Raw genomic sequence first — 23,647 nt, forward strand, 5'->3', positions numbered from 1 at the left:
CAGAGGTTTCTTCTTTTTTAAAATCAATTGTCTATTTCTATAGCCTATCTTTAAAATATATATATATATATAGAGAGAGAGAAGTAAGTCAGAAAAACAAATATATTTTAATGCATGTATATGGAATCTAGAACAATGGTATAGATGAACCTAGTTCCAGGCAGGAACAGAGACAAAGGGTAGAGGAGGTTCGTGTAGACCCGGGGGAAGGGGAGAGTGGGGCAAATTGGGAGAGTCGCGCTGACATATATATGTGACCACATGTGAAGCAGGTGGCTTCCAGATAACACAGGGAGCTCAGCTTGGTGCTCTGCGGTGACCTCACTACGTTTTTTTCCCGAACTCAGTTTCACACACTTTTTACCCTTTCACCCTTCCCTGATGGTTTCCGGTGAAACAGTCTTATCTCTCTAGCTAAATTGTAGGCCCTTGGAGAAGGGGAGGGGGGCTTCCCTGGTGGCTCTGATGGTAAAGAATCTGCCTGCAATGCAGAAGACCCGGGTTTGATCTCTGAATCAGGAAGATGCCCCAGAGAAGGGCGACCCACTCCAGTGTTCTTGCCTGGAGAATTCCATGGACAGAGGGGCTTAGCGGACTACAGTGGGGTCACAAAGTGAATGAATGAATAACACTAATGAGACTGAGTGAATAACACTTGGTGGGCGGTGCTGGGGGCCTTGTGTTCCTCTTGAAGCTCTCCAGCACTCAGCCATCCATTCGAGCACACGGGTGCTGAGTGAGCGTACAGCCTGAACTCTAACGTGTGTGTTACAAGTATTTTGGGAGACAGAAGGGTGGGGAAGGGGGCTGGTGGAGGCTTATTCAGAGATGGAGTCCTGGGGGCGGTGGAGAGGAAGGAGCCATTAGGCTCTTTCAGGATTAACGCAGAGCACGTTCTGAACAGGGTTGGGCCCGGCCCCGCCCCTGAGCCCAGGTGCTGGCCCCCAGCCCCTCCAGGTGGACGGGCAGCTGACCTCTTAAAAGTTCGCCCAATACGTGGGAGGAGGCCGCCGGGAGGACCAGGAGGATGAGCGCTGAGCACGGACAGCTGCAGCAGTCTGGGGGCCGGCGCGGCCGGAGTCCTGGGGACAAGAAGTCCAGAAGGCGCAGCCGGCGCAAAGAAACCTACTCCATGTACATCTATAAGGTGCTGAAGCAGGTGAGCATGGGGGGGCCACCATGGGCGTGGGGCGGGGGCTGGCGAAAGCCTGGAAAGGGCCTAGATGGAGTTCACTCCCTGCACAGAGGCCCCCGTGCCCCTCTTGTGGGGTCTCTCTTCATCTCAGAGGCCCCGGGAGGCCGCTCCGTGTCTGTCCTGTGCCTGTGACAGGCAGGAGGCAATTCAAACGTGCTCCCACCCCGGTCCAGAGGCTACAGGGCTCTGGGACAGACAAAACAGTCATGTGGGACCTTAGGTGGGACAGTTTAAGTAAAGGAAGACCACCAGAAAGTGCAGGGCTGACGGTGATCAGGTGTCAAACGGGCTGGTCCAAACAAGAGGGACTAGTTAGCTGTGGCCAAAGCGAGGAGTAGCTCCAGTGAATTGCAGTCTTGGGGGAACCCCCCAGCTGGGCGGTGCTCCGTCTTTGAGGGGCTGAGGGGTTGGTCTACCTTATAGATAAGGAACCTAAAGTACTAAGGGCTCAGCAGGGTGACTGGGTCACATGACCTGACAGCAGTGGAGGTTACCCCAGCCCCCCATCCCTGGCCGGCCCTGAGCCTGGGTAAGCCCCAACTGTAACCCACACTCAGACTCCCAGCATGCCTGTGAGGACCATCTACCCCTGGGACTCACGCACTGCCACCAAAGGGCACGCAACTGTGCCCTTTGAGGCCGCAGTTGAGGCCGCCTGGCCTCAAACGCTCTGCCCTGCTCAGCAGAGCTGGGCCCCGCAGGGAGCTGCCTGCCCTGGGTCTCCTCCCCTCCCCTGCCTGAGTCTCACCCCTTGTGAGACCAGACCCCAGACATGGGCCTTGTCTCCGGTCTGAAATCCCATAAGCAGTTTGAGTGACCGGACGGCCAGGGTCTCCAGGAGCGCTCTCACGGGGTGGGCCCGGCACACACGTGGACGGGCCAAAGGGCAGCAGCAGAGAAGACTCCGGGGTCCCAATGCAAGTGGGGTGGGAGCCGGTGTTAGTGAGCCCCCTGCAGCTTAGCCTAGCTTTTCAGCTCCAAGGTTGTGAAGGGAGTGTTGGGGCAGGACTGGGCTCCCCGAAGACAGCTGCTGAGCGGGTCCCCTGGGTCGAGGAGGGGCCACTGCCCTGGCACCTCGAGGGAAGAAGATGTGATGACCAGGGTCCAGCTCAGGTTTCCCGCTGTCAGATCCGTGGCCACTAGCGGCTGTGTGGAGAGGGAGTGGCCGGGCCAGGAGCCAGGGTGCTCGTTCACCTCCATCACTGGCCTGATGTGTATGTCAGCAGTCACTTCCCTCCCACTTCGCAGAGAAATGGGCTTCTCTGGTGGCTCAGATGGTAAAGTGTCTGCCTGCAGCACGGAAGACCCTGGGTCAGGAAGGTCCCCTGGAGAAGGAAATGGAAACCCACTCCAGTACTCTTGCCTGGAAAATCCTATGGACGGAGGAGCCTGGTAGACTACAGTCCATGGGGTCACAAAGAGTTGGACGCGACTGAACGACTTCACTTTACTTTTACTTTTCTCAGAGAAATGGTGTCTGCCTGCTCACGTGTTAGGATTGTTATAAGGTCCCTCCCATTTGTTTTACTAGAGATCACCTAGTTCAAAAGCTGGTGTGACAGAAGAGGAAACAGGCTCAGAGGGAAGTGCCTTGTGTAAGGTCCCACAGGACTCACGGGACAGCCCCAGATCCCAGTCTCCTCACTCCCAGGCTGGTGCGGAGAGTGTGTCCCGAGTGCGCCCTTTCTGGAAAATAATCTGGTTAACGATCTACCAAGTTATGTGCACCAGCCCTCTAGGAATTTCTAGGGATAACCAGCTTGCTCGTACAAGTGTTCAGTGTTCAAAGACATGTATTTGTTATAACACGATGTAATAGCAAAAAGTAAAGCACACCCCCTAAATGTCCATGAAGAGAGGGATGGTGATATAAACTATGATGCATCCATGGTACAAAACACTGCAAATCATTAAATGGAAAAAGGGGGGGAAAAAAGGCAGCATTCCTTATCTCTTGCAGTTGGGACAAACTTTTCTGTTTTTTAACTTGGATATAGTAGTAACCTGTCTGGCCTCTGGAAAGAGGGTGATGAGGCAGCCTTGCGGTCCCCAACTTGGGGGTGGGGCTTCTGGCATCAGGCAGAGCCCCCCTGTTAACAGATTGCTCCTGCTGCTTCCCCAGGTGCACCCCGACATCGGCATCTCCTCCAAGGCCATGAGCATCATGAACTCGTTCGTGAACGATCTGTTTGAGCGGCTGGCTGGTGAGGCCGCCCGGCTGGCCCAGTACTCAGGCCGAACCACACTGACGTCCCGGGAGGTCCAGACGGCCGTGCGTCTGCTGCTGCCTGGGGAGCTGGCCAAGCACGCTGTGTCCGAGGGCACCAAGGCCGTGACCAAGTACACCAGCTCCAAGTGAGCCGGGGCCCGACCTTAATAAAGGCTGCACTGCTGTCCTGTGTTGTGCTGATTTCAAAAGGGATGTGTGGAGGTGAGGTGTGGTGTGGGGCAGGGTGTCACTACTTTTCACGCCCCCAAGATAGAAGAACACTTATGCATACCTCATACCTCTTAACACCTGCGTTCTGGGTGGGGCCCATGAGTGACATGTGACTCTTTGTAAATGTACAGCAGTCTTGTTCTTAGGTGAGATGAGGGACGACCTGGTCTGGGTTGGAATCCTGAGTCTGCCGCTGGCTGTTTCCATCACGCCCTCTCCGGGCCTGAAATTCCACGTGCATCCCTCCTTCGGGATGGGGTTCTGTGAGGCCATTTCTAGAAGACTATTATTTTTGTCCTGTGCTGGGCATAGGGGCTACACAGATCTACAAGATACAAAAACTAAAGGCCCAAACCAGCTTTGAAGTAACCTACTGGGATCTTGAAGATGTTTTTATTTTCCTCTAAGGTTTTCTTCCCCTTAATTTCAGAACAAATTGGTGAGAATGTTTTTGAAACTCCTAACTTTTCTTCCCCCATTTTATTTTGGGAAAAAAAAAAAAGCAAAAATAGTACCATAACCACTTGTCCACCCGGCACCTAGATTCACTACATAACACGACCACAGTCTCCTTTTGTCTCTAATTCAGCCTCTGCGGCGGTGGAGTGAAGGGCTGGCTAGGACTGAGTGAACAGTCCAAAATCCTTTACATTCCCTTTGTAACTTCAAGTTCATATATTGAAAGGCTCGCTGTAATGATGGCTGAATTGTTACCCAACATATGTCATGCATGTTTCCTCCGTTGTCAAGCCTACAGTGGAGATGCCACGTGGTGAGAACTAATTATCCACGCTTTTGTCCCACGGCAGGAAAAAGACTGGCTCAGGAGACCTGGCCCGGAAGCTCAGCTCCTCCCCATTCATGCTGTGTTTACACTCCTTGCTACTCTAGGCGTGACTCACAGACCAGCAGCTCTGTAACACCTTGGGAGCTTGTTAGGAATGCAGAATCCTGGGCCCCAGCTCAGAGTGCTGGATGGGAATCTGCATCTCGGCAACGTCCTTGGAAGCTCTGGGGACACGTGGATTCCTCCCCCGATCCTCTTTGCCTCTGTCTCTCTCCTCCCCTGTCCTTTGCCCCTTGCCTCATATATTTATTCAGATGTTCCCCACTCGACACTGAGCCAAAAGCACACCCCAGCAGACCCAAGCCAGGCTGATATGCTTTGAATTTTCCAAAGAATGTCCTTGTGAGCCTGAAGCAGTGATGGGGAAACCCACAGAGAGCTCAGAAGGAGCCCCCAAACACCACTGAGACCCACCCACTACTCCTTGCAACGCCATTCTTTACACAGGTACAGCTCACTCGAATCATGTGAATTGATGTCAGACCCCAGGGGAACTGGCGTGTTTGTGCTCACTTAAAGGGGGAAGCATGGGGACATCCCTGGTTACCCAACGGGTAGGACTCTGCACTTTCACTGCCGCGTGCCTGGTTTCAGTTCCCGGTTGGGGAACTAAGATTCCACAAGCCGCGTGAGCCCAGGCCTGCCAAGCCCAACTCCTGCCCCTTCGCCCCTGCGGTGCAGTCACACACGAGCACAGGGAGGCTGGGCCTGGTCTCCAGCCGAGAGGACAGCTGGACAAATGCCTTTAGGACTAACAACCATCCAAAACCTCACGGTCTACAGGGTGACGTCAAACAAAGCCCATTCTTTCATTTGATCCTTGCACGGGAAGTGGCCGCGGCTGACCCTACTGTCCACCCTGGCCACGGCTTGCTACAAGGGAGCCCACGCCCTCTGGCATGCCACCTCCGAGGTGTCCTCCAAGATAAGCGTCCCCAATCCTGTACCTGCACCCCTTGCCCTCACAGCCTTAGAACTTTGAGACAATGGGACAGAACTCTTAAAACTGGGCTTTGTGGAGCGGAGTCCGGGTGGAACCACAGACATTCTGTGGATTCCAGGACCAGCTCACAAAGGGCAGAGTGGAGTTGGGCACCATGTCTGAGGCGTGAGTGAAGGATGGGAGAACGAAGGGCATGGCGCCTCCCTGGTCCTGGGGACAAGGCCGGTGGGAGAGGGGCTTCTGAGGTCCGGCCCCACCTGGACCCCGGACACTCACACAGCCACCCTGGCCGCTCCTGCCTGCGCTCAGGTTTCCCTTGGGCTACTGATTCCAGAACAGTCCCTCCGTACAGTCCCCTTCTCTACAGTTCACCCTCACCCCTGCTTCCAGCCCACCATCCTAGACCATTGCAGCATTGCTGGGTGTCCCTCCAGCCTGGAGGGACCAGCCACAGACTCCGAAAGGCCCCTCCCTTGGCAGGACCCGTGGCAGATGCCCATTCGTCACCCTCCTTGTTCCTCCCTCAGTCCCTTGGCTTCTCTAAGCCTCAGGGTGTCTCCCTGGGGCACCATCTCAGTTCCCTCAAGGTCTCTCCCTTCCCAGAACTCCACCCCGGGGCCATGAGTCTCCTTAGCATCACATCTGGGACCTCGAGTTCAGGTCTTCAGGCGCCTCAGGGGAGCCCATCCCTCCCCCTCCGCCCTTACTCTTCTGAGGCTCAGGGCGCCCCCTCCTCAGCCCCCCTCCCCACTCCTCTGAGGCTCAGGGCGCCCCCTGCTGCCCCCCACCTGCTCCTCTGAGGCTCAGGGCACCCCCTGCTGCCCCCCACCCGCTCCTCTGAGGCTCAGGGCGCCCCCTCCTCGCCCCCTGCCCCTCCTCTGAGGCTCAGGGTGCCCCCCTGCCGCCCTCTCCTCCCAGAGCTTACCAGCGCCTCTGGGACTCCTCCCACCTGATCTTGGAAGAGCTTCTGGACCAGGAGCCACTGCTGGGGGAAGCCGTTTCCGAGAGCGAACGGCAGCCCTTCCAGTACCGGCTCTCCTCGCTCTATCTGCACTACCTGGGGCTGCTGCGCCGCTTCGACACCCTTTACGACCAGATGGTGCAGCCGCAGAAGCGGCGGCTGCTGCGGCGCCTGCTGGACAGCGTGGCCTGCCGCGTGCTGGAGCTCAAAGACGATCTGGTTCGCGCCGACCTGTGTGAGACCCACTGCCTGGACCAAGTCCTGCAGGACTTAAAGCTCACCCCGGTGCGCGGGCTGCTCAAGCAGTGCGCCCACCCCAGCTCGGGGGGCGGGGAGCTGGGGGGAGGGCTAGCCTTGATTTCCCCCTCCTTGTGGAAACAAACCAAGCCCCAGCCAGCTGGGAGTAGGGGTGGCCTTGACTTTCCTCGGACACCCCAGGCTTTGGGATGTCATCTGCAAGGGAAGGCGGGCAGGGCGATTGGACCATGGGGTTTGGAAAATTCACGCATTGTGGTTAGGAGGTGACTTCCCTGGTCGTCTAGCGGTTGAGAGTCTCCCTGCCAATGCAGGGGACACGGGTTCAATCCCTGCTTTGGGAAGATCCCACGTGCCATGTGGCAGCTGAGCCCATGAGCCACAGCAACTGAGCCTGGAGCCTGAGCTCCCCAAGAGAGGCCACCGCAGTGAGAAACCTGTGCGTCCCCAGCAAGAGAGCAACCCCCATTGCAGCAACTAGAGAAAGCCTGCGTGCAGCAACGAAGACCTAGCACAGCCAAAAATAAATAAATAAATCTTAAAAAAAAAAAAAAAAGTAGTTAAGGGTGGCTGGGGAGTCAGGCTGGAAGTTCTGTCTGGCTCGGAGAATCCACGAACCCCTCTGCAGGGGATTGCTGGAAAGGGTCCCCTGGAGGCTTGTTCCTCAAAGTGTGGTTCATGGACCAGCAGCATCAGCATCACCTAGGAGCTTGTTAGAGATGCAGAATCTCTGGCTGCACCCCAAAACCACTACTCTGCCTCTGCATTTTCACAAGACCCTCAGTGGATGTCTGTGCATCAGCAAGTCCCAGAGCACAGTGCTTCTGCACTGGCCTCCAGCCCGCCCCAAGGTCAGGGCTCCCTGTTCCATGTCTAAGGAGGACTCAGAGTTTCCCCAACTAGCTGCCTGAGACCCATCTGTGGGCTTGATAAAACAGACCTTCTCCAGGCCCTGCCATCCTGATGTGGTTGCCCAGGGAGGGCCTAGGAGCCTGCATTTTAAGAGCTTGGGTCCCAGTTGACTCAGATGTACAGCTAGGACTGGGACCACTGCCCATTACCTACCATGATCCTTCAGAATTCAACTCTGGCCACATGACAGGGTCAAAGAAAGAGGGAAATGAGTCTAGGGGCCATCTGCCCAAAATCTGTACATTTCCACCCCCACCCCCCTGCAGCTCTAGGATAGAGGAAGCCAGCCCCAGGGGTGTGTATGCAGCTGAAGGCGGTAACGGTTTGGCCAGAGTGTCTGGAGGTTTATTCCCAACTCTCCTCCTGTGTTGCCCCAAAGGCAGACCTGGAGGTTCCGATTCCCAGGTATTTCGAGCTGGAGCGGTCCAGCATCCTGAAGGAGCGAGAACACATGCTGGTGGAGCTGCTGTCCAGATTGAAGCCAGAGATCTCAGAGGGGGTGAGTCAGGGAGACAGCCCGGCCCTGGAACAGAGCCTGTCCTTCACCACCTCAGAGTGCGCTCTGGGTAGTCCTGACACCCTCACGGCTGTGCTATGCTCCTCGTAACCTTCCCCCGCCAAGGCAGAGGCACACGACTTGGGCACCTCACTGCCCTGGGACATGCCCCCAGCACGTCTTTGGGGGACTGGTCTCCCAACTGGAGATGGCAAACCCTCCCTCATTTCCTCCTCCTTTGCTCCTGCTGTGGCCAGAGCTTTCCAATATTAAGCCGGACTGAGGCCATAATCCTACTGCAAAAGGCCGAGCGGGCCAGGCAAGGCAGGCTCCGGGCCACCTTCATGCGGGAGATTCGGAAAGAGGAGGAGCGAGACCGGAAGATTCGGGAGGAAGGTCGGTTCAAGTTCAGTCAGGACGAAGCAGCCGTCACCATACAGAAGGTAAACCCCCCCCCCACCCCCCACACCAGGCACCCTGGAGGAAAGTCACCTCCTCCAGGAAGACTGCCTGGCTCAGCAATTGATGACAGAAATACAGGCGCTTGGATTCTGCTGCCCCACAACTAGATGTTAAGCTGTTGCTGCTGCTAAGTCGATTCAGTCGTGTCCAACTCTGTGAGACCCCATAGACGGCAGTCCACCAGGCTCCCCCATCCCTGGGATTCTCCAGGCAAGAACACTGGAGTGGGTTGCCATTTCCTTCTCCAATGCATGAAAGTGAAAAGTGAAAGTGAAGTCACTCAGTCGTGTCCGACTCTTAGCGACCCCATGGACAGCAGCCTACCAGGCTCCTCCGTCCATGGGATTTTCCAGGCAAGAGTACTGGAGTGGGGTGCCATTGCCTTCTCCGAGATGTTAAGCTAGGGACTTTCATCGGTAATAAACATGTATCTTATTTATTATTTGTTCTCCATCTCCCCCAAAAGACTTGAAGTGGGATGCCATAAAAGCCCCCCAAACAGAAGGATCATTAAAATCAGAGGAGAAAGGGAATTGTCTGGCAGTCCAATGGTGAGGACTCCTCATTCTCACTGCCAAGGACCTGAGTTCAATCCCTGTTCAGGGAACTAAAATTCTACAAGCCACATGGTGCGGCCAAAAATTTTTAAAATAACAATAATAAATAAAAATTTGAAATTATGGGAGAAAGATCCATAATACAGCAGCAGAACAGAGTAGATGATCATCCCCAAAACTTGTAAGACGGTGAGAAATAAGTCACAAAAGCTTTTCCGGCCTGCTATATCCTTCTGCTTTTGTGTCTATTCATTCTATGAATTTTTGAGAGTTTGATATTGAAAGTGAGTAAAATGAAGTCTCTCAGTCATGTCCGACTCCTTGCGACCCTGTGGACTGTAGCCCGCCAGGCTCCTCCATCCATGGAATCTTCCAGGCCAGGATACTGGAGTGGGGTGCCATTTCCTTCTCCAGGGGATGTTCCCGACCCAGGGATCGAACCCCGGTGTCCTGCACTGCAGGTAGACACTTTACCATCTGAGCCACCAGGGAAGCTCCAGCTAAAATCTTAGTTTACCCACTTAAAAATATTAGTTGTGATATGTAGTGGAACCATGTGTAACTCTTCTGTATTTCCCAAGTCTCCTGTAAACGTTATCATTCTGTCATAACTGAAAAAATATAAAAGAAAGGCAAAGAAATGAGTCACTGAATTGTAGCCTGAGCCTCCGGGTAGCTGAGGCAAAAGGAAGCATGATGAAGAATATGGAGTCTGAGAACTGATGACTCCAGGTGTCTTTGGGGTCTGGGCCGCCCGAGGTCACCCTTTCATCACACCCCCTCCCACCTCACTACAGAACACCCAGCTCCATCTCTAGATCCCCCGTGCCACCCCACTGTATTGGTGGGCCGGCCTCTCCTCTGTCTCCTGGCAGCCCTGTGGATCTCCCCCCAGGTGCTGCTAAGCCAACCCACATGGGGGCAGTGGTTACCAGCTTGATAAGATGGGAGGCGCCCTAGAGAACGCCAGGGCAGGAAGGCCCAGGACTGCTGACCTGGGGCTGCTGGAGCTTTCTCTCTTAAGTCAAGCTCCTCTCCCATCTTCTATCAAGTCCCAGAGCCTCAAAAACTTCTGTTTCCCAGCCCAATACAGGGGACTTAGGACTTCTTCCCCCAAATCCAGAGCAAACCAGCCAACTAACAGACAGCAGCCTTGAGAACAGATGTCCTCTCCAAGCGAGATAGATTTTCAGATTGCAAATCAGGGAACTCGGGCTGGGGTGCTGTGCATCCCGTACCCAGGTCTGGCTGCTCCATGGGTGAACAGGGGGTCCTTGCCCTCCGGGCTCGCTGAAACAAGCCTTTGGAGAAGGTGGGTCAGCCCCAAAGCTGGAGCATCCTCCCCCAACCTGAAAGTCAAAGCGAGTCCTTTCGTCCCTGTCTCCAGACGTCGAGGGTGTGGAAACACTGCGTCCCAGGTCCTGGGTTCCCCCACTGGCCTCATCAGAGGGGAGAGTATGTGAGGCCCTCAGTTATCAGGGGTCTTGGCTGTGCTCATTGTGGGAGAAGGAGGACAAAGCCTGGCCAGGAGCCTGCCCGCTGAGGCTCTGTCTCAAACTGCCAGATGAGGCACTGGCCCTGCCTCCCTCTATTCTCCTCCCCAGGGCACTGGGTTGTCCACGGGCCCAAGATTAGGTGGGAGAGGAGCCCTGGGTGAGGAGTCAAAAAACAGGGCCTTGGTCTTGGCTCTGCGCCGAACGGCCCTGAGACCTGGGAGAGGCCATGTCCCATCTCTGGCCTCAGTTTCCTTGTAACATGTAGGAATTAATTAGGGGAGCTGCATGGTCTCAACAGCACCCAGGTCTATGGGCCTGAGTGGAAGCAAGCATTTACTCCAGATGCTGGAAGTATGCTGAGAAGTGAGAGTGGGGAGGGCTTCTCAGAGGAGGTGGAATCTGAACTCTGATTTGTGCCTCAAAAGATACAGCAAGTTAGGGACTTCCCTAGTGGTCTGTTGGCTAAGACTCTGCACGCCCAATGCAAGAGGCCCAGGTTCGATCCCTGGTTGGGGAACTAGATCCCACATGCTGTAACTAAGAGTTCACCTACCGCAACTAAGAAAAGAAATATTTTTAAAGGCAGGTTAGAAGGTAGAGATGAGACAGAGGGAATTCCTGGGGGGCTCTGAGAGTGCCGGGCGTCGGAGTGCAGACCGGCTCCACCCCGTCTGGGCTATCTCTGCTCAGGGGTCAGTGGCCAGTGAGCTGTGTCCTAGAGGTGCCCTCCCCAGAGCTCTGCCCCCTACCCTGCATCCCAGCAGAAAGGCAGTGTGGGAGTGTCCGGGCCCGTGTGTCCCCCCAGGTATGGAAGGGTTACCTGCAGAGGAAACGAACTCAGCAGGACCGGCGAACCGAGATGGAGTTCATCGGCATGGTGAGCGTCCTGCCCCCAGCCCTGTGCATACTTCCCTCCACTGAGGACTGCGGGAAGGGGGTCTGGGGACCCTGATGGAGGGTCACCACAAAGCCACTGCCAAGCCATGTCCCTTCCCGCTCCCCCCTGCCGAGAGCCCTTTGGAAGGAAGTCATACATGGGGTGGGGTGAGGGACGATGGCTCAGAGCATCCTGTCCCCTGGCCCATGATGGAGCTGGCAGGAGAGGCTGCAGGGGGTGGGCCCCGCAGTGGCACGAGGCCAGTTCCCAGGGCCAGTGGGTTTCCTGAAGCCTCTGGGAGAAGCATGTGGGGGGCCCAGTTGGGATGAGGACACACCCCCTTCACCCCAGAGCCTTCCGCAGAGGGCACAGGCTCCCCACTCACTCTGGGATCCCCGACTCCCTCCTCTCCTCTGCCCTGTAGGCAGAATGGCTAAGTGTGAACTAGGTGATGGGCACGAATGTGCACGTGGAGGGTGGGGCTGGGGAGCATGGGCCGAAAGGGGTGAGGGTACAGGGCGGGGAAGACAGACCCAAGTCCTCTGCTCTGCGGTGGTCGGCCCCCAGCTGGTCTCTGCTGCCTTAGGAGAGGAAGCCATCACAGGGGTGAGATTCTGTGATCCCTGAGAGGGCGCTGGGCCCTGGGCAGAGCCGCAAAAGCCTGGCCTATAAAGGGAGATTGGAGGAGGGTCTGGGAGGGATTGCTGGGGTTGGGGGCAGAAGAATTGGAGACCAGGGCTGGGATGGCTGCTCCAAGGAGGCTGGGGGCTTCAAAAGGAGGGAGGGACCGGGCGGCCCCACGCGTGGGAGCAGAGGTCGGAGCTCGCTGATGACCGGGGCAGCCGGACCCCAGGAGGCCAGGGCTGGGTCGGGTCTTGGTGGGGCGCGGGGGCAGGGGGCCATGGCACGACTGGTGGGTGAGGAATGAGCCCGGCCGCCTGGGCCCATCAACAGTGTGAGCTCAGCGTTTTCAGTAATTGTCTCTGCACAGAGTGATATTTAAAATACATTTGGGAGCCAATGAGGCGGGAAAGTGGCTGCGGAGCGGCTGCCAACACGGGCGTTGGGCGTGGGGGTGGGGCTGGGGCCGGAGGCTGACGGGGGGCGGCGCGGGTGCTGGGGGAGCCGGCGGGGTGGAGGGGGCCAGCCCGGATGCATCTAGCAAACTCATTATCAGAGTAATTTACACAGACGAGTTTCAGGCTCCAAACACAATTTCTCCTGATGCAGGCAAGCCCTGTTGTTCCGCGTGGGTGTGTGTGCGCGCGGGGCTCTGTGCGGGGATGAGGGGGTGCTGGGGCGCCCCACTCCCACCCCTGAGCCCCTTGCCTCCCCGTCCACGTCCCCAGCTCCCCTCAGCCAGCCCGGTGGAGCCCATGGGCGCCCGGTCCCAGGCCAGCCTCGGGGCAGATGTGCGCAGGCTCCGGCAGACCGAGAAGGAGGAGGAGTTCCAGCTGGCTGTGGTGAAGGCCCACGACCACCTCAGGGAGGTGGAGGGGCCCGACATGAAGGAGAAGATGAAGGAGCAGATCCGACAGTGGTTCATTGAGTGCCAGTCAGTGTCCCCGGCCTCCGCGGACCCACCCCTCTCTCCCGCTGTGAACCCCCCTCTTGCCCTCCTCACCCGACCCCGGCTTACCCCCCAACCCCTGACATGCTGCTGACACACGGGGTGTAAACTCGGGGCCCCCAGCCTGCGGGAACAGCTCCACACGTGACTTCCTGCTTCCCCAGATGGCAGAGAAAATGCCAGAATAAGACGGGAAAGTGTCCAGGGACACCCCCTCACTGGTCTCCCTACTCTGTTCTGTAACAATCCACTCCCTCTCCCTCTCCCTCTGTCTTCCTTGTTCTTCATCTTTCTCCATTGTCCTCTTCATCCATCCATCCATCCACGCATCCAGCCAGCCACCCATCCGTCCACCCCTCTATCCGTCCACCCACCCATCTGTCCACCCATCCATCATCCATTTATCCTTCTGTTCCTCCGCCCATCTGTTCATCCATCCATGCATCCCTCCACCCATCTGTCCATCTGTCCACGCATCCATCCATCCATCCACCCATCTGTCCACCCCTCCGCCCATCCACCCATCTGTCCATGGGATGGACCCACCCCCTGGGACCACCCATCCATCATCCATTTATCCTTCTGTTCCTCCGCCCATCTGTCCATCCACCCACCCATCCACCCATCCATACATCTGTCCACGCATCCATCCATCCACCCATCCGTCTACCCACCCATCTGTCCATCCACCCACCCATCCACCCATCCGTCCATCCTTCCATGCATCCGTCCATCCACCATCCGTCCACCCACCCATCTGTCCATCCATCCATCATCCATTTATCCTTCTGTTCCTCCGCCCATCTGTCCATCCACCCACCCATCCACCCATCCATACATCTGTCCATCCATCCACCCACCCATCCACCCATCCACCTTTCTGTCCACCCATCCGTCCACCCATCCTTCCATCCATCCATCTCTCCGACCATCTTATGTCCATTTAGTGCCCTCACCGGCCGATTCCCTGATTATCCAGACGAGTCTTTAGGTGGATCCTCCCTGATCTTTGCAGACAAGACTCCAGAACAGGTACCCCAGAGGTGGGAATGGAGGCGTTTCTTTGTTAGGTGGAATCTGAGGTTAGAGAGAGTAACCTGAGTGTCAGCTGAGGGTAGTGGGGGATGGGTGGGAGGTTGCAGATGTGGTGGAGGAGGGGGTCCCCAGAAGGAGCTGGAGAAGGCCCCCTCGGTCAGAGAGAGGAGATGTGTCTGATGAGAGCACTGTGACTCCAGCTCCCCACCTCCATGGAGACCCCCGGGGAGAGCAGCAGCTCTGAGCAAGCACCCACCTGCTCAGTTGAGCCCCTTTCTTCCTGGACTCTTGGCGCCTGGGTCCCACCAGTGATGCGAGGCCTTGGGAATCCTGGGTCCACCCCTAGCTCAGGCCCTGGGATTCTCTGACTCGTATCAACCCCCTCGGTCTTCCCCGAAGCATCTTCCTGTGTCTGTCACAGGTGAGGATGGAACTGGAGGTGCAAGTCCAGGAGAACAAAAAAAAAGAGCAAGAGAAAAGTAAGGAGAAAGAAAAGGAGGAAAAAGAGAAAAAGAAGAAGAAGGGAGAAAAGACCAAGAAGGGAGTAAGGCACCGCCTGGAGCCACAGACCAAGGGGGCAGAGAATTCCTGGCGGGAGGCGGGTCTGGGAAGATCAGGCCCAGATGCGCGGTGATGCACGGAGGTGAGGGCTTCGAGGGGAGGATGTCTCTGTTCTAGGAAGCGGACACGATGCTTAGAGCACTGCCTTCCAAATCCGTCCCTGCGATTAACGCCGGCCACAAGGAGTACACGAGTGAGAGCAGAGGGGCGGTCAGGCCTGGGGGGTCTTGGGGTGACCATGGTCCCCGGGAGAGTGGGCCCGTGCCATGTGTGGGGACGTGGGGACGTGGGGGTGACGGCTGAGGGGAGAAAGCCAAAGAGGAGAGGGGCGTGAGGTGTGCTCCCTGGGCTGTGGGTCTGAATCCTGTGGCCATAGGCCTTGGGATCAGGCCTCGATCTGCAGTCTGGGTGGAAGTGCCAGGCAGCTTGGTGAGAGGAGAGCTGGGCCAGCGGGCGTGCATGGACCTGTGAGCTTCTGTGTGCACGTGAGTGTGAGTGTGTGTGTACATCTGGATCCCGGACACACGCCCCTGCACCGGCAGATCTGTGGAAGAACCGGTTTGACAGCCTCTTTCCCAGCCAGAGTTTTGACTCTGAGACCCTCAAGATAGAAGAGAGGAAAGACGTGGAACAGGAAATCCGGATACAGGTGAGCGTCCCTGCGGGGCCTCCAAGGATCAGGCTCCATCCTTGCTGCCCACCGGCCCCCGGCCCGCCAGCCTCTGCAGCACCCTACCTCTAGGCACCGCCTGCCCGGCGTAGTCCTGGCTCCATCCGGGTGCATCTTGGTCCCCGGGGTCCTCTGACGCAGCCCTGAGGGAGGGGGACGCAAGGGGCTCTATGCCAGGGTCATACCCACGATCCTCTGCCCACCCTGTGCTGCCCACCTTGGGAGCATTGGATCACACAATCTTTCCAACAACACATGAGGCAGGCGCCTTGATTTTCTTGACATCACATGTGAGGAAACCAAGGCTGAGAGGTCACAAAATTGCTCAAGGTCATGCAGACTTTATTTAATTTATTTGGCCACACTGGGTCTTCGTTTCGGCCCTTGAGACGTTTCATTGCAGCACGCGGACTCGCTAGTTGTGGGTGAGGGGTCAGTAGCTGTGGAGCATGGCTTAGTTGCTCTGTGGCATAAGGGATCTTCATTCTCTGATCAGGGATTGAACCTGCGTCCCCTGCATTGTAAGACAGATTCTTACAACGTGACCAGCAGGAAAGTCCTCCACGCAGACTTTAAACAGTGGATCTGGACTAGGCTAAAGGCAAGGGAGACAATGAAAGAGATACCCATTTGAATGCAGACTTCCAAAGAATAGCAAAGAGAGATAAGAAAATCTTCCTCAGTGAACAGTGCAAAGAAATACAGGAAAACAATAGAATGGGAAAGACTAGAGATCTCTTCAAGAAAATTAGAGATACCAAGGGAACATTTCATGCAGACATGGGCACAATAAAGGACAGAAATGGTATGGACCTAACAGAAGCAGAAGAGATTAAGAAGAGGTGGCAAGAATACACAGAAGAACCATACAAAAAATATTTTCATGACCCAGATAACCACGATGGTGTGATCACTCACCTAGAGCCAGACATCCTGGAATGTGAAGTCAAGTGGGCCTTAGGAAGCATCATTACGAACAAAGCTAGTAGCTGCTGCTGCTGCTAAGTTGCTTCAGTCGTGTCCGACTCTGTGCGACCCCATAGACAGCAGCCCAGCAGGCTCCCTCGTCCCTGGGATTCTCCAGGCAAGAACACTGGAGTGGGTTGCCATTTCCTTCTCCAATGCATGAAAGTGAAAAGTCAAAGTGAAGCTGCTCAGTCCTGTCCGACTCCTAGCGACCCCATGGACAGCAGCCTACCAGGCTCCTCCGTCCATGGGATTTTCCAGGCAAGAGTAGAGGTGATGGAATTCCAGTTGAGCTATTTCAAATCCTAAAAGATGATGTTGTGAAAGTGCTGCACTTAATATGCCAACAAATTTGGAAAACTCAGCAGTGGCCACAGGACTGGAAAAGGTCAGTTTTCATTCAATCCCAAAGAAAGGCAATGCCAAAGAATGCTCAAACTACCTCACAATTGCACTCATCTCACACACTAGCAAAGTAATGCTCAAAATTCTCCAAGCCAACCTTCAACAGTATGTGAACTATGAACTTCTAGATGTTCAAGCTGGATTTAGAAAAGGCAGAGGAACCAGAGATTAAATTGCCAATATCCGTTGGATCATCAAAAAAGCAAGAGTTCCAGAAAAATATCTACTTCTGCTTTATTGACTACGCCAAAGCCTGTGACTGTGTGGATCACAACAAACTGTGGAAAATTCTTCAAGAGGTGGGAATACCATACCATCTGACCTGCCTCCTGAGAAATCTGTATGCAGGTCAAGAAGCAACAGTTAGAACTGGACATGGAAGAACAGACTGGTTTCAAATAGGGAAAGGAGTACGTCAAGGCTGTATATTGGCTTCCCTTGTGGCTCAGCTGGTAAAGAATTGGCCTGCAGTGCGGGAGACCTGGGTTCAATCCCTGGATTGGGAAGATCTTCTGGAGAAGGGAAAGGCTACCCACTCCAGTCTTCTGGCCTGGAGAATTCCATGGACTATATAGTCCATGGGGTTGCAAAGAGTCAGACACGACTGAGAGACTTTCACTTCACTTCACTTCATTTATTTAACTTACATGCAGAGTACATCACGAGAAATGTCAGACTGAATGAAGCACAGGCTGGAATCAAGATTGCTGGGAGAAATATCAATAACTTCAGATATGCAGATGACACCACCCTTATGGCAGAAAGTGAAGAAGAACTAAAGAGCTTCTTGATGAAACTGAAAGAGGATAGTGAAAAAGTTGGCTTAAAATTCAATGTTCAGAAAACTAAGATCATGGCATCTGGTTCCATCACTTCATGCAAATAGATGGGGAAACAATGGAAACAGTGAGAGACTTTATTTTCTTGGGCTCCAAAATCACTGCAGATGGTGACCTAAGCCATGAAATTAAAAGATGCTTTCTCCTTGGAAGGAAAGTTATGACCAACCGAAACAGCATATTCAAAAGCAGAGACATTACTTTGCCAACAAAGGTCCATCTAGTCAAAGCTATGGTTTTTCCAGCAGTCATGTATGGATGTGAGAGTTGGACTGTGAAGAAAGCTGAGCACTGAAGAATTGATGCTTTTGAACTGTGGTGTTGGAGAAGACTCTTGAGAGTCCCTTGGACTGCAAGGAGATCCAACCAGTCAATCCTAAAGGAGATCAGTCCTGAATATTCATTGGAAGGACTGATGCTGAAGCTGAAGCTCCAATACTTTGGCCACCTGATGTGAAGAACTGACTCATTGGAAAAGACCCTGATGCTAGGGAAGATTGAGGGCAGGAGGAGAAGGGGATGACAGAGGATGAGATGGTTGGAGGGCATCACCAACTCGAAGGACATGAGTTTGAGCAAGCTCCGGGAGCTGGTGATGGACAGGGAGGCTTGGCGTGCTGCAGTCCATGGGTCTGCAAAATACTGGACCCGACTGTCTGAACTGAACTGAACTGGGGCTTGAACTGAAAGCTGACTGGCTCCATCCTCGGAGCTTCTGCCCACACGAATGCCAGGCTTGAGCATGAGTGAGATGTGGGTCAGGGTTGGGACATTCTGAAAGAACCTTCCACCCCCACCAGCTGCCATCACTGGGCTGGGCTGGATCTTCCCTGAGGGCCCCCTGACCCCGACTTCATCCTCAGCCTCCTACCTGTCCTTCCCAAGCCCTGGTCACCCGAGCACACCCCCTGCCGGCCCCCAGGTGGATGATCTGATGCGTCAGGAGCTGAAGAACCTGAGGCTGGCCGTGGACAGGGAGGAGACGAGACCCGTGAAGCCTCCAAAGGCAAGACGAGGGGCTGGGGCTGGAACAAGGCAGGGCTCTCAGGCGGGGGAGTCAAGGAACAGAAGACCACTGCCTCTGTGTTTGCTTTCTACCAGAAGAAGGCGGGCAAGAAACCTGGGAAGAAGAAGAAGGAAAAAGACCTGACCCCAGACAGGTAGAGCCCGCACTTCACTGGGGGTGGTGGAGTGAGCCCTTGTCCAGGACAGATCTGATGTCAGGGCCTGGTTCTGTGGCTGTGTGACCTGGGGGAAGTCACTTAACCTCCCTGAGCCCTCGTCCTCGGTACCCTGAGTCCCTGCCCCGCCAAACTCACGGGAGAGCCTTGAGGATGAACTCAAGCACAAGAAAGTGCTTGGAAAGTGGAGATTGGGGATGAGCTGTGAGTGGGGCGTTGTTCCAAACGCTCCCTGCTTCCTGTGTCTCCTTCCTTCCGCACTCCCCCACCACCCCTGGGCGTCCCGCTGGGCATCCTTGCCAGTGGCCCCTTTCCACTCCTCTGGTGGTGTGAGTGCACTGGGGCCAGCCCCGCCCCCAGCCTCCCAGAGTGTGTACATCTTCCGTGTGGTTTCTAGGAAGGGGCTGTGTGTCACCCACGTTGGGTCTCAGAGGGTCTTTCTCACACGCCATTCAGACCCCAGGGCACCCAGCTGGGGCACGCTGCCGGCTGGGCCAGCGGGCCAGCGTCGTGCCTTCTGATGCTGTCTGACCACAGGAAGGCAGACAGGGCACCACTGGCGAGTCCCCCTTGCCCCCCGCTCCTGCCTGCAGCAGCACCCCTGCCAATCTATGTCCCTTTCCCTTTGTCCTGGGCGCCCTCCTGTGCCACCCTCTGCCAGGCCTATGGACTCCCTGTTTGAAGAGCTCGTCGTCTTAGGCCTTCTAAAGAAGAGCGAGACAGTGCCCTTGAAAGACTACATTGGTGAGACCTCCCCCCAGCGCCTACTCCAGGGCTGGACCAAGGAGCGGTTCCCCTGGCCGTGGCCATCCCCGAAGCCGACTGCCAGCCCTGCGTGACCCCTCTCCCCGTGTGCCCTGCCCCAGCGGGTGCTGCTCACCAGCTGTGCCCTCCTCCCCTCCCCAGGTGACTGCCTCTATCTCGGATCGGCTCTGAACTTGGCAAACAAGCTGCCTATGCCCTCCCTGGCTGACATCCGGCAGAACATGGCCTTGTATGGGATTCTGCGGCTAGGTGAGAGGCCTGGCGGGGAGGCAGGCCCTGGGGCAGTGCGGCTTCAGGGTGGGCGGCCGAGGCAGGTGGATCCGTCCTGGGCTGTGGGCGCGTGTTGGGCTCCCCCTGTGCCTTCCTCAGGGCCCCCCTGGAGGTCACACCCTGAAGCCAGGCAGGCCCTCAGTCTGCTGAGGACCCCACATTTCCAGCCCCTCCCTCAGTCCTGAGCGATCTCCCCTAGTCTGTCCTGTTCCCAGAAAACCAGCCCCCAACCGCCTGAAACACACCAGAGGCTGGATCTTTCTGAAGGGCTTATGCCCTTTAATTACATCCCTTCAAAATCCAGGAGTGGAAACAGGTGGAATGGAAAGAAGGGGCACTGGGAGGAGGGAGGCTCTCTTCTGAACCCCTTCTCCCCCCCAGTGCCCCCCTTCCCATGTAGCCCTTCGGAATTAGGCTTGCTAAACCATTAGGCTCCATCCAGGCTGCCTCTCGCGGGGGCTTTGTCCAGGCCCTGGGGCAGAAGAGTGCAGCCATGACCTGACCCTCGTCTTGCCCAGCCTGGGGACCATGGCCTCCCCTCACTCAACGTCTCCACCCCCGGCCCCCTGCCGGCCCCTAGCCAACCCCCTCCGTCTTCTCTCTCAGGCTCCCCAGATATACACTCCATGGCTCCCCTCATCCGCTCCATCCTCCTGGTGGGCCCCTCCGGTATGGGCAAGAAGATGCTGGTGAAGGCCGTATGCACGGAGACCGGTGCCAACCTTTTCGACCTGTCGCCGGAGAACCTGCAGGGCAAATACCCCGGCAAGACTGGGGTGCAGATGCTGGTGCACGTTGTCTTTAAGGTCTGGGAGTCTCCCGACGGCATCTCGAGTTCTCAGACTGTGACAACAGGGCCGGGTGGGCTTGGCGGGGAGGTCGGGGGGTCACCCAGGTGCAGTGTCGTTTCAGGAGCTGGTGAGGTCTCCCTACCAGTCAGTCCCTGCTGGGAGCCTGTGGATTCCCAAAGCCCCAGTGATGGGGGAGGTGGGAAGGAAGTAGGAGGCAGGGTAGTTTCTTCTTTTGGCAGAGATGAAGCTGAACACATAGCCCCCCGCACTACCACCCCCCACCCCAGGGTGTGGGGTGATGGGTGTTGGAAGGGCGGAGAGGTGGGGCTGGCAGGATGTGTGAACAAATCCGGCCACTGACCGAGGATGGCCCTGACCCTGGGTTTGACCAGATGGGGAGGGGACCCTTCCCCAAGGAAAGTCTAACCTTGGGCTTCTGTTCTCTGATGCGTCCAGGTGGCTCGATACCTACAGCCTTCTGTGATCTGGATTGGGAATGCGGAGAAGACTTTCTACAAGCGAGTCCCCAAAGAAGAGGAGGAGGTGGGCAGAGCCTGTGGGCAGGGCTGGCAGGCATGGGTGTGTTCACGTCACTCCAGACCTCACCCGCCAGGTGGCCTCGGACAAGTCCTTCTCCTGCCTTACTTCCTTACCCTTAAAGTGGGACCGACAGCCCCTCCCATCTGCCCCCACCCCTACCGCAGTCCTTGTGAGGCTGAGGTTTGTGAAGTAGAAGCCAGCATGATGTCCCTGGTTCCCACCCACCCCACCCTCCCCACTGTCCCCGGAACAGATGGACCCAAAGCGAATAAAGAAGGACCTCACCAAGGCCCTGCGGCTGCTGAGTCCCGGGGACCGCGTGATGCTGATTGGGACCACCGACCGGCCGCAGGTGGCCGAGATGAAGGGCCTTTGCCGCACCTACGAGCGAATCCTCCTCCTGCCTCGGCCCGATTATGCCTCTCGCTATGGTGAGGCCCCTTGTGACCCCGTGGACTGCAGCCCACCAGGCTCCTCTGCCTGTGGGATTCTCCAGGCCAAGATGCTGGAGTGGTTAACCCTGTTCTCCTCCAGGGGATCTTCCCAACCCAGGTCTTCCCTGGTGGCTCAGATGGTAAAAAAATCTGCCTGCAATGCAGGAGATGCAAGTTCGATCCCTGGGTCGGGAAGATTCCCCTGGAGAAGGGAATGGCAGCCCACTCCAGTATTCTTGCCTGGAGAATCCCACGGACAGAGGAGCCTGGCAGGCTACAGTCTCCATGGGGTCGCACAGAGTCGGATACGATGGAGTGACTAACACTTTTTCACTTTTTTCATGGTGAGGCCGGGGAATGTGGGGTCAGGTTAGAGAAGGGGTCGAAGGACTGCCCTTGCCAAAGCTCCCCGCTTCCCCCATCTGCCCCTGCTGAGTCCTGACCTCCACTCCAGGTGCTCTGGAAGGATGGCTAGACAAGCTGCCCTGGGGCCTGGAGCCTGGTGTGCCTCTGTAGACATGGGCAGGCCTGTCAAGTCCTCGGAGTCTCGCTTGCCGTGTTAAGTGGGGAGGAAGATCCTTACCTCCCCGGGAGGAGGGCTGCTGCTGGACGCCGGGTGGCTTCCAGAAGCACAGAGCTCCTCTGTAGACAAGGAGGTGCCCACTGCCTCTCCCTGCCGTGTGTCCCCTACCCCCAACTGCACGCAGTGCTCTGGAGGCATATGATCGAGGCCCAGGGAGTCCAGGGGACCCAGCACCTGGACATCAGTGCCCTGGCCAAGGTGTCTGACGGCTACACAGCTGGCTGCATCCTCCAAGCCATCCAGGCAGTGCTGACCGAGCGGCGGCTCCTGCAGTTGTCCAAGCGGCCCCTCCTGACCTCAGAGTTCCTGGGGCCTCTGGCGAAGCTGGACCCGGTGTACAGGGAGGAGGAGGAGTCCCTGAAGGTGAGGCTTTGGGGGGTTCAGGACCAACAGCAATGGGGGAGTCAGCCCCCTGAAGCCCCACCTCCCAGGCCCATAGTGTACTTTGGATCCCTCCATCTGCTCCCCACAGAGCTCAGAAGGGAAGGACTTGTGGGCAGGGCCAGCTGGGCACTCACAGCCACTGACCCCGGGGATGGCTGGGGGAGGACCAGGGGCTACAGGGCAGGGGAGGAGGCCTCTCGCCCCGACCATGGCCCAGAGTATCCGGTGACGAGCGAGGGAAACCAGGGCTCTGGCAGGAACCCTAGGACCCCAGAGGAGAGCAGAGGACCTGCGTGCAGAAGACACAGATCCATTGGAAGGGGAGAGCGAGGTCACCCAGCAGAGCGGAGGGTCTGACCCGTCACCTTCACCCTTCCTGCAACCCAGGACTGGTACTTCAAGACCCCACTGGGCAAGAAGAGGATGAAGCTTCTCAAGGACCAGGACGCTGCTGAGGAAGCCAAGCTGGCAAAGGAGAAGAAGAAGAAGAAGTGATGCTGAGGCTGGGGTGCCTGAGATTAGGAGCAGGACGGGTGGGGCCCCACGGGCCAGGAGGGGTTAGGGGCGGGGCAGAGGTATAAACGGCCGGACGGCTCGGGGACCTGCTCTCTTTGTCCATTTCCGTGCTTCCTGCCCCTTTCTCTGTGCCCCTGCCCGGCTCAGCCTTGCTCCACTTTGCACCCACCCTCTCCCCACCCCCGGCCACGCTGCTCACAAGCCGGCTCCGCTCTGGTTCCCAGACTCCTCTGACCCCCACCTGGTGTCTTCGCCTGCTGTCATTTCCCCGCCCTGGCTCCCCAGCCCTTTCCCTCCCCGAGGTGTTAGTGTATGCATGCTTAGTCGCTTCGGTCGTGTCCCACCTTTTGCAACCGCGTGGACTGGAGGCCGCCAGGGTCCTCTGTCCGTGGGATTCTCCAGGCAAGAATATACTGGAGTGGGTTGCCATTCCCTGCTCCAGGGGAACCTTCCTGACCCAGGGACTGAACTGCATCTCTAATGTCTCCCACATTGGCAGGCGAGCTCTTTAGTACTAGTGCCATGTGGGGAGTCAGAGGCGTTTAAGGGAGAAACATAGGAAAAGGAGGGAAAAAAGGCCTACAATAAGTATAGAAGGAAAAAAAAAGCCGGAGCATGGGACCAGCAGACCCTGGCTGTAACCTGAGTGGTCTCACGTGGTCCTTTCCTGTCTCTGGGCCTCAGTTTCCTTCTTCA

At 56.5% G+C, this 23,647-nt stretch overlaps 2 protein-coding genes across 3 annotated transcripts; both read left to right on the forward strand.

Moving 5' to 3' along the window:
• The first annotated feature begins 209 nt into the window (after nucleotides 1–209).
• On the forward strand, nucleotides 210–4,775 carry H2BK1 (H2B.K variant histone 1). 2 transcript variants are annotated; one of them, XM_086394868.1, is made up of 3 exons: nucleotides 981–1,159; nucleotides 3,318–3,550; nucleotides 4,445–4,775. In XM_086394868.1, the coding sequence occupies exons 1-3, from the start codon at nucleotides 1,028–1,030 to the stop codon at nucleotides 4,524–4,526; spliced, it is 447 nt and encodes a 148-aa protein (XP_086250994.1). In that variant the 5' UTR covers nucleotides 981–1,027; the 3' UTR covers nucleotides 4,527–4,775. The 2 variants fall into 2 exon arrangements, with proteins under 2 accessions (XP_086250995.1, XP_086250994.1); XM_086394869.1 differs by lacking the exon at nucleotides 4,445–4,775 and having other exon boundaries at nucleotides 210–1,159; nucleotides 3,318–3,588.
• An 804-nt stretch (nucleotides 4,776–5,579) lies between these two features.
• Nucleotides 5,580–23,041, forward strand: DRC11L (dynein regulatory complex subunit 11 like). The gene is made up of 19 exons (XM_086398643.1): nucleotides 5,580–5,590; nucleotides 6,344–6,671; nucleotides 7,933–8,052; nucleotides 8,307–8,492; nucleotides 11,370–11,441; nucleotides 12,791–12,996; nucleotides 13,959–14,043; nucleotides 14,468–14,590; nucleotides 14,725–14,800; nucleotides 15,150–15,256; nucleotides 18,410–18,493; nucleotides 18,589–18,647; nucleotides 19,330–19,412; nucleotides 19,575–19,682; nucleotides 20,310–20,509; nucleotides 20,951–21,037; nucleotides 21,288–21,465; nucleotides 22,176–22,414; nucleotides 22,823–23,041. The coding sequence occupies exons 1-19, from the start codon at nucleotides 5,580–5,582 to the stop codon at nucleotides 22,928–22,930; spliced, it is 2,460 nt and encodes an 819-aa protein (XP_086254769.1). The 3' UTR covers nucleotides 22,931–23,041.
• The last annotated feature ends 606 nt before the right edge of the window (nucleotides 23,042–23,647 follow it).

Source organism: Bos grunniens, chromosome 4 (genome assembly GCF_055505025.1).
Source record: "Bos grunniens cultivar Pamir isolate PY7600 chromosome 4, Bosgru_T2T1.0, whole genome shotgun sequence".
Taxonomy (NCBI): Eukaryota; Metazoa; Chordata; class Mammalia; order Artiodactyla; family Bovidae; genus Bos; species Bos grunniens.

Excerpts from the sequence above, each read along its gene's own strand:
- H2BK1 (XM_086394868.1), top strand. The coding sequence starts at position 1,028 with ATGAGCGCTGAGCACGGACAGCTGCAGCAGTCTGGGGGCCGGCGCGGC. Across the intron at positions 1,160-3,317 it reads TCTATAAGGTGCTGAAGCAG|GTGCACCCCGACATCGGCAT; the intron begins GTGAGCATGGGG and ends CTGCTTCCCCAG. Across the intron at positions 3,551-4,444 it reads ACCAAGTACACCAGCTCCAA|GAAAAAGACTGGCTCAGGAG; the intron begins GTGAGCCGGGGC and ends GTCCCACGGCAG.
- DRC11L (XM_086398643.1), top strand. Across the intron at positions 20,510-20,950 it reads TGGTGCACGTTGTCTTTAAG|GTGGCTCGATACCTACAGCC; the intron begins GTCTGGGAGTCT and ends TGATGCGTCCAG. Across the intron at positions 21,038-21,287 it reads TCCCCAAAGAAGAGGAGGAG|ATGGACCCAAAGCGAATAAA; the intron begins GTGGGCAGAGCC and ends TCCCCGGAACAG.